General features: G+C 43.1%; 1 protein-coding gene across 1 annotated transcript; it reads left to right on the top strand.

The window, feature by feature from the left end:
• Window positions 1-309: 309 nt before the first annotated feature.
• On the top strand, window positions 310-8,644 carry LOC107275269 (protein argonaute 12). The gene is made up of 22 exons (XM_066308238.1): window positions 310-1,032; window positions 3,105-3,304; window positions 3,397-3,539; window positions 3,695-3,832; window positions 4,004-4,113; window positions 4,215-4,321; window positions 4,460-4,592; window positions 4,673-4,789; window positions 4,916-5,023; window positions 5,146-5,217; window positions 5,579-5,701; window positions 5,800-5,971; window positions 6,045-6,166; window positions 6,253-6,390; window positions 6,839-6,981; window positions 7,054-7,116; window positions 7,191-7,254; window positions 7,364-7,493; window positions 7,596-7,669; window positions 7,767-7,861; window positions 7,975-8,006; window positions 8,133-8,644. Exons 1-22 carry the CDS (start codon window positions 355-357, stop codon window positions 8,300-8,302), a joined length of 3,132 nt encoding a protein of 1,043 aa, XP_066164335.1. The 5' UTR covers window positions 310-354; the 3' UTR covers window positions 8,303-8,644.
• The last annotated feature ends 351 nt before the right edge of the window (window positions 8,645-8,995 follow it).

Below are 8,995 nucleotides of genomic sequence, written 5' to 3'. Positions count from 1 at the left end.
CGCCAAGTCACACGCAGCGACAGAGTAGGAGATCTCTTTGCCAAGATCGCTGCTGCGCTCGCAATCGCATCCTCCCCTGCGCCGCGCCGCGCCGCGCCCCGCCCGCTGCTGACGTGAGGGCCCCACTCCACTTGTCACCCCACCCACACGGCCACACCACCCGATCCACGTGCCTCGTGGGGTTGGTTTGGTTTGGAGTACATCGAGATTCGAGAGACGCTTTGTATCCCACACGATCCATTCGCTTCTTCTTCTTCTATATAAACGCCGCCTCCTCCGCTAACCCCTCCCCCCACGTCTCCCTCGTCTCCGCTTCGCCTTTACCCCCCCCCCCCCTCCTCCTCCTCAATCATCATGTCTTCGCGCGGCGGCGGCGGCGGAGGCCGCCGCGGTGGGCGAGGCGGCGGTGGTGGGCGGGAAGGAGGCGGAGGTGGAGGTGGAGGTGGCGGGAGGGGTGGCCAGGGTAGGGGCGATCTCGGCGTCGTCGGCGAGCGGCAAGGCGGTGGTCGAGGGGCGGGTGAGCGCGGAGGCCGTCACGACGCGCCGCGCGGCCGTGGCGGCGTCGCTGTGGGCGCCGGGGCTGGGCGGCAGCAGCAGCAGCCATTCCACGCCCCGGCCCCGCCATCTGGCGGCGGCGGACGAGGCGGCGTGCAGGTGCAGCCCAATGCGGCGGCGCGTCGACCCGTAGGCGGCGGGCGCGGCGGCGTCGGAGTGCCGGCGCCTGCGCCGGCGGTTGCGGTGGGGGCTCTGTGCGGCGAGATGAAGGGGAAGATGGTTGTGTCGGGTGGAGCGCCGCCAGCAGGCCAGGGTTCGTCGTTGGCGGCGGCGCAGGGCACGGACAATGTCAAGAGAGAGCCATCTCAGGTCGCCGCACCGGCGCCCGCGCCCCCGCCCGCGACGCTGCCGCCGTCGTCGAGCAAGGCGGTGACCTTCCCGGCGCGTCCGGACGTCGGCACGATCGGGAGGCGGTGCCGCGTCCGCGCCAACCATTTCCTGGTGCAAGTCGCGGACAAGGACATCTACCACTACGACGTACGTTTTCTCATCCAATCTCATCTCATATCTCATCTGTCTCTGCATGCTAGCTCGTTTCGTAATCTATTGTGAATTTGTGATCGCTAATCTAGCACTAGTCTACTAGTACTCGAAAACTAATTCCATTCTCCTAGTACTCATTTTTTGTACTCGCTGTTGGGATTTTCTCGGAGGATCGTCGTGCTCCGGCGAGCCTATTCTTCTCCGGCGAGGGGGTGACGGCGAGGAGGCAGCCCCACCGGGTTAAAATTTCGGAATTGCTAACCTCCTGCCGATAGAAATTGTATCCCCAAATCTTGCAGATTTTGCGCTACCGGATGAGCTCCGAGATTCGTGCTCCAGGCCTTCTTCTCCAACTCCGGCGACCTTCTCCTTCTTCGGCGCCGACGACACCCTAGACTCCGATAGAGGACCCTACGGGTTAGGGTCCCGGGGTGGGGTGGGAGAGGGAGAGGGAAGAGGAGTTCGCCGGCTTAGAGGGTTGGCCGGGGGAGGCGGCAGCCCGGCGGTGGGCGGTGGAGCGGGTGGCGAGGCGCCGGCGGCGGCGCCGGAAGCCGCGGGGCTGGAGGAGGGCGGTGGGCATGCATCATTGGGGGGAGGGGGAGGGGGTCTCGCCGGCGCCGTTGACGCCCTCCGGCCAGCCGGTGAGGCGGGCAGCGGCGTGGTGGGGCGGTTGCAGCGGGGATCGAGCGGAGGAGTAGCGATGGGAGGGGTGCGGACGCACGATGGGAGGGGAACGGGAGGAGAGCTAGGGTTAATGCCTTTGCACGAATTTTAAAGCACATCCAATGGTCCAAAATTTGAAAGATGGGATGTGGAATTTTCTGTTAACAGATCTATAGATAGTCCCTTAAAATTTTGCGGCCGTGGAATGGAGAGGTTTGGCAACTAGCGTTTGGGGAAGTGGAGCATGGAGAGTTTAACTATAGATGGGTTTGGGGAAGGGGAGCATGGAGAGTTATGGATTGGGAGCAGAGAGAAAAAGAGATTGGATCTAGATCCAATGGCTAGAAATTTGAGTTTCCAATTAAAAAGAAGTTTGTTCTAATCAACTGACATTTGCACCCTAGTACCAAAGTTATTTGAACAGGAATGCACAAGATCTTGCTCTAACCCCACTCAAGTGCTTTCCCCTCTTAAGAAAGGGAAAACACCTATGCATTTAACTTGCTAACCTTAAATGCATCCAAGATATTAGGGGTTTATATATACTGGTAAAGTGGAAGCGGTATAGGCTTCTATAGCACATTATAACGAGTCTACATGTCACATCAACTTCGTCCTGAAATTCAAGTCAAGTTTGAAAGTTTCCCAAAAAAGAAAAATCAAAATATAAGTGTAAAATCTGGAATGTATTAAAAATAGATATAGCACATTAATTTTACATCTCAAATTTCTAATAGCTGAATAAGATATGTTTTAAGGACCATTAATAAATGTATTCTAGCATTTTCCTGAGTAATAATACTCTCATGTCAAATATGACATTTCACTAGAGAAATTGTTGAATTGGATAAATTTATTTAAAATGCTCATTTACAATGTAAACACCCCTCGGTTTAATGAAAAATTTGTATGACTGCTTTGGTCTTCTTGCTGAAAGAGGAAAAGTGTAAATTCCACAAATTTAGCACTATATGTTGTTTTTCAGATAATGGATATCAATCCGGTCTCTACATCCCACATGGATGTACATGGCCAGTTAAATATGTTATTAAAAGTTAAACATTAACTCTTAACGATTTAATTTGAACTTCTATATTTGTTACCATTGAGTTGCTAGTGGCATGCATGCATTTAGCCATGCTTTTGAAATGGTGTAAAATAAATGATCAACCATATATAGATGTGCAATGGACTTTCCAAACTAGGAACACCGTGAGAAAAAAATACATAATGATGATATATATTCTTTGGTTAATCAATCATCAGCGAATGCTCCTTTCAGCTTCATTTCTTTCCCTCACCACTCGTGATGTGGTTGGTTTTAGTATCATTCAAGTGAATTTGTTTAACTATTTCCATCATAAAGATCTTAAGATTAAGTGCAACATGTTTTGTTGGTACAGGTGGTGATCACTCCAGAATCAACTTATCGTGAGAGAAATAGATCAATAATCAACAAACTTGTTGCGTTGCACAAACAATTCTTGGATGGTAGGTTACCTGTCTATGATGGAAGAAAGAGCATATATACTGCAGGTCCACTACCTTTCAAAACCAAAGACTTTGTTGTCAAGCACATTAATCCTTTGAGGGGTAACCAACGGTATGGTTAAACACTTGAAGCCTTCTCCTTTTCTCATAACTGTTTTTTTATTAATATGACGACTTTATAAAATATTTGTTATTGTGTTTTAGGGAGGAGGAATACAAGGTGACCATAAAGCAAGCCTCCAAAACAGATCTGTACAGCCTTAAGCAGTTTTTGGTTGGAAGGCAGAGGGAGTTGCCACAGGACACTATTCAAGCTCTTGACATTGCTCTTAGGGAATGCCCTACCTCAGTAATTCTTTGATATTTGATGTTTCCATGATATGAAGTACAATTAGTTCATTACATCAACTTCTATGCCTTATGATTCCATATGTGCATGCGTCCTGTTAATCCAGAATCTTGATCGACATGAATATTTTTAACTAGGTAAATTTTACTTGTGACAGGTATGTATCTATCTCAAGGTCATTTTTCTCCCAATCATTTGGGCATGGTGGCGAGATTGGTAGTGGTACAGAGTGTTGGAGGGGGTATTACCAAAGTCTGCGCCCCACGCAGATGGGACTGTCGCTAAATATCGGTATGGATTTACCTCAAAGTATTTTAGTAGTATAGAAATGTTTGTGTCGAGATACTCAACATTTGATGGAACGGTCAATCCATCAATTGATACAGGAGTCGGTTAATTTTATTTCACAATACAGAGTCAGTTACGTTCTGTGTTGGATATTGATGTGAATTTTCCTTTTAGATATTTCTGCAACAGCATTTTACAAGGCCCAGCCAGTGATGGACTTTGCAGTTCAGTATTTGAACATCCGAGATGTTTCAAGGCGCTTGTCTGATCAAGATCGTATTAAAGTTTGAATCTTATTGCCATATTTCATCTCATCTCTATTTTTTCGTTCTATGTTTCCTGAATTAGTTATTGCTGTCTTTTGTTTTGTTCTTCTGCATCATAGCTGAAAAAGGCCCTAAAAGGAGTCCAAATTGTGGCAACTCACTGGAAAGAGAAATCCATACGTTACAAGATCACTGGAATACCCTCAGCTCCAATGAATGAATTGATGTACCTTTTTTCTTTTGTGACCCATTTCTGATTTTCTGTCAGCATTACATTTTATAAACTTGAATCACACCATGCCATTAAGACAGTAATTGCAGTACAATATGTTACAAGTAATTTTCTGATTTTCTTATTTGACAGGTTTGATCTAGATGGAAACAGGATATCAGTCGTCCAATACTTTAAGAAACAGTACAATTACTCCTTAAAACATGTTAATTGGCCATGCCTTCAAGCTGGCAGTGATAGCAGACCAAAATATTTGCCTATGGAGGTTTCCTTTTCCTTTCGTTGTTCATCTTCACAGAGTTGCTACAGAGTAGATATAAATCTATTAGCATGTTTTTTCTTCAGGTCTGCAGTATACTTGAAGGACAACGGTATTCGAAGAAGCTAAATGAGCATCAAGTTACAAACATTCTAAGGATGACATGTGAACGACCCGCACAAAGGGAGAGCAGTATCATAGAGGTGAATTTTGCTCCATGTTTTCTTTGGTGTAGGTGTAGTCTCCTCGTATAGTTTTGTTTTATGTTCTTTCATGTTTATTTTTTTTTGTTTGATTTGAAGATAAAAACATTTTACTTGTATTCTCAGATTGTTAATACGAACTCTTATGGCAATGATGATTGTGCAAAAGAATTTGGCATCAAAGTCGCTAACCAACTTGCCGTGGTTGATGCCCGTGTACTGCCTACCCCTAGGGTATATAACCATCTTTTATTTATTGTTTTATTTAATTATGTACTTATTTTTTTATTAAAATTGTGTGCTTCATTTCAGTCTCGTATGTTCAGTTAACCCCTTAATTTTCCTCTTATAATTAGCTTAAATATCATGACTCTGGAAGAGAAAAAGTATGTAATCCTTCCGTTGGACAATGGAACATGATTAACAAGGTATGCTCTGTCTCACCGTCTGCACCATTTTATTTGCAATGTACTATTGCATACTTAACTCAGAAAATACCATTATTACACAAGGTTTTTCTTATTGTATTTCTAAACACCCCGTCATATCGTCTGCTGTTTTGACAGTTGCATGTGAATGAGCGATGCTTATGTTGTTAGGGCACACTCATTTTTTGTGGTAGCTATAAGCCTATAATAATGTTTGACTACATTGTTTATAAATGAAGCAAATGTGTAAAAGCTATGACACATTGAAATGAAAAGCACATTTTTCAGGTTATTTGTATTGATGGTTTGATATCTTCTCTTTGTGGCGAACCGTCTTGACATTTTTCCTGAGATTTTTCAGAGGATGGTAAATGGAGGATGTATCAACCATTGGACCTGCCTATCTTTTGCTTCTCGGATGCATGTAAATGACATTAGGATGTTTTGTGAAGACCTGGTTGGCATGTGCAATAATATTGGCATGGTAAATTACTCCTTAAAGAAATCCGTAAATTTATTTTTGTAAGTATACTTTTGTCACTAAAATATTCACTGGTTGACTTTATCCATTTCTGTTTGTAGCAAATGAATACGAGACCATGTGTGGATATCATACAAGGACAGCAACGCAACATCGAGGGTGCAATCAGAAATATCCATAGGCAATCTTCAGAAAAGCTTGACCAGCAAGACCTGACAGGGCAGCAACTTCAGTTATTAATTGTAATATTGACTGAAATTAGTGGTTCTTATGGTAAGCTCTTGATGCATTCTCATGCAGGTGATTCAATTTGAATTTAAGTTTCTGATACTCATTACATATGTAGGAAGGATAAAACGAATTTGTGAAACAGAGGTTGGTGTGATAACTCAATGCTGTGCACCCAAGAGTCTTCAGAAAGGTGGGAAACAGTATCTTGAAAATCTGGCCCTAAAAATGAATGTTAAGGTAGGATGAAGTTTAATTGTATGGTATGACTAACCACTCTACAAGCAGTTCAAAAGACATTAATATCATTTTTATTTTGCAATTAGGTCGGGGGGCGAAATACAGTACTTGAAGATGCGTTGCACAAGAAAATACCAATTCTGACAGATCGTCCTACGATAGTGTTTGGAGCGGATGTTACACATCCATCTCCTGGGGAGGATGCTTCTCCATCCATTGCAGCGGTCTGTGTACTCTCCCCAACTCACCATATCACAGTTTTACATTTTGCTCAACCTGTGTTGTTTGATTTTTCTGATTAAGGTAGATCAATGTCTAACAGAATTATGATGATTCTGGAACTTATTTAGCCCTATAGTATTTTTTTTTCTTTTTGAGCCTTTGATTATTTTTTATATTTGTTTTTTTTTCTGTTTCAGTCTTTTTTTTGGTGGATAGTGGACTTTTAGCATTGTGCTAACTTTTGCATATTAAACGAAGAATGGATAAACTAAAGTAGTTACTGTGCGTTAGTTCTACAACAAGCCTGGCTTGTGTTTAGGCCTTTAGGGTGCAAACATTTACATTCTACACTTCTACTTTTGTGTGACTTGTTATTAGAAAAAAAATTATCCTTTTTAGCACCTTGTATGTGTGGTCTTGAATGAAAGTTTCTATTCTCAATGATTGTAGGTTGTTGCATCCATGGATTGGCCAGAAGTTACAAAGTACAAATGCTTGGTATCTACACAAAGTCATAGGGAAGAAATCATATCTAATCTTTACACAGAAGTGAAAGATCCATTGAAGGGAATTATTAGAGGTGGAATGATTAGGTAATTGTTATTCTAGAGAAATAAATGTCTGAATATCTCTCTTTTCGCTGTATTAACATGTATATATTGCAGGGAGTTGCTCAGGTCTTTCTACCAAGAAACTGGACAGAAACCTAGCCGGATTATATTTTATCGGTCCGTGAAGAGTTTATTTTTTTAAAAAAAGCATTTTTTTGCCTGTGCTTAATTCTGGTTTCTTCAATATGCAGAGATGGTATCAGCGAGGGACAGTTTAGCCAAGTGTTGCTTTATGAAATGGATGCAATTCGCAAGGTATCTCAGGCAAAGTCCTTTTTGTTCCGCTTACCTATTTATCCCTATATAGTTGTTTCTCCATCTCATGCTGCCGATAATACAATGTTGTTTTTGCTTGTATTCGTAGGCATGTGCTAGTTTGCAGGAGGGCTACCTTCCTCCAGTTACATTTGTTGTTGTCCAGAAAAGGCATCACACCCGCCTATTTCCAGAAAATCGTCGAGATATGATGGATAGAAGCGGAAATATCCTTCCTGGTAAGTAACTTTGTTATGCAATATTAATATTCACATTGTATTAAGTATGAAGTTTTTTTAAAAAAAGAAATATTAAATCATCAAGTGCATTTTTTCTCTTAGGAACTGTTGTTGACACAATGATCTGCCATCCGAGTGAGTTTGACTTTTACCTCTGTAGCCATTCTGGTATCAAGGTAATGATTGGTAGAACAAATCACAATTTCACTTTGCAATGAAATTGAAATAATTTTACCTCCAGTGTTAATAGTTTCTTCTTTTGTATTTGGACAGGGGACGAGCCGTCCAACACATTATCATGTTCTTTTAGATGAAAATGGGTTCAAGGCTGATACGCTGCAAACCCTAACCTACAATCTTAGCTACACGTAAGTTTGCTCTGCCGTTTTACCTTACGGTGAACAGTGCATGCATCATCCCCACTCTTTACCATCCTGACATGATGTAACCCATTTTTCCTTGGATGATCCCTTGCCTGCAGCTATGCCCGATGCACCCGAGCAGTCTCCATAGGTATGCGTTATCTTGTCGGGTTTTCATTTATTCAGCTATCAGAGCTGATTTTCTTACCAGTTATCTTTCTTTCTGTGGTCCTCTTTTTTTTTTTTACTGAATTTTGTTACTCTCCTATCTGAACAGTTCCTCCAGCATACTATGCGCATCTGGGAGCCTTCCGAGCACGCTACTACATGGAGGACGAGCATTCTGATCAGGGCTCTTCTTCCTCCGTAACGACGCGAACGGATCGATCGACGAAGCCGCTTCCTGAAATCAAGGAGAATGTTAAGCGGTTCATGTTCTACTGCTGAAGGGGTTAAGTTTGATCCTGTTGAATAGAAGCTCATGTTCTACAACTCAAGTGTTGGGTCTTTTGCAAGAACTGTCTGTAACTTTTGCGGGTGTTAGATGTCTCTAGTGGTTGTGCAAGTGCGAAAACCCCCTCCCCAAACAGTCTGGGATGATGGGTTTTACTTAGCATATTGTGTTTAGTAAAAACTCGTATCTGCACTCTACTAGGTACCTTCCTGTCTGTCTAGTCTGGTAGTCTGGAGAAGGAAGTTACTGCTATGTGGTACTTGGCTGTATTTTGCTGAAACTCCTTTGTGTTTGGCTGAATTTCCGAAGTTATGTCAAGGCCAAGTTATGTGATCTGTAAAGCCTGAAACTACAACCTAGTTGCTGGCTTGCTGCAGACAAATTCCTTCTGGTTACAGCCGAAAAATCCTTTCCAGTCGTTGCAGCTGAAAATCAAGTCCGGATATATCTCGATCTTGACTGAAATAATTGCACTTATACTACTAGGTTAAACCACGAGCTGATAATCTCTGTTGCATCCTGACCACGCAACGCAACGCCCTGATCATGCTTCCAGTAATCACTAAGCAGCTTCGTCTAGACGGCAGCAGCTGTATCACTCGTCCATCCGTTCCAACAATTAATCAACCTACATTCTAGATTAAGGAATCAATGAGTTAAACGCATGCGTGGCTCGGCATCAGATT

This window comes from Oryza sativa, chromosome 3, assembly GCF_034140825.1.
Source record: "Oryza sativa Japonica Group chromosome 3, ASM3414082v1".
Lineage (NCBI taxonomy): Eukaryota > Viridiplantae > Streptophyta > Magnoliopsida > Poales > Poaceae > Oryza > Oryza sativa.
The sequence above is the reverse complement of the archived record's forward strand: the minus strand, read 5'-3'. Positions and strand labels throughout refer to the sequence as shown.

Excerpts from the sequence above, each read along its gene's own strand:
- LOC107275269 (XM_066308238.1), top strand. The coding sequence starts at position 355 with ATGTCTTCGCGCGGCGGCGGCGGCGGAGGCCGCCGCGGTGGGCGAGGC. Across the intron at positions 4,593-4,672 it reads CAAAATATTTGCCTATGGAG|GTCTGCAGTATACTTGAAGG; the intron begins GTTTCCTTTTCC and ends TTTTTTCTTCAG. Across the intron at positions 7,862-7,974 it reads ACCTACAATCTTAGCTACAC|CTATGCCCGATGCACCCGAG; the intron begins GTAAGTTTGCTC and ends CCTTGCCTGCAG.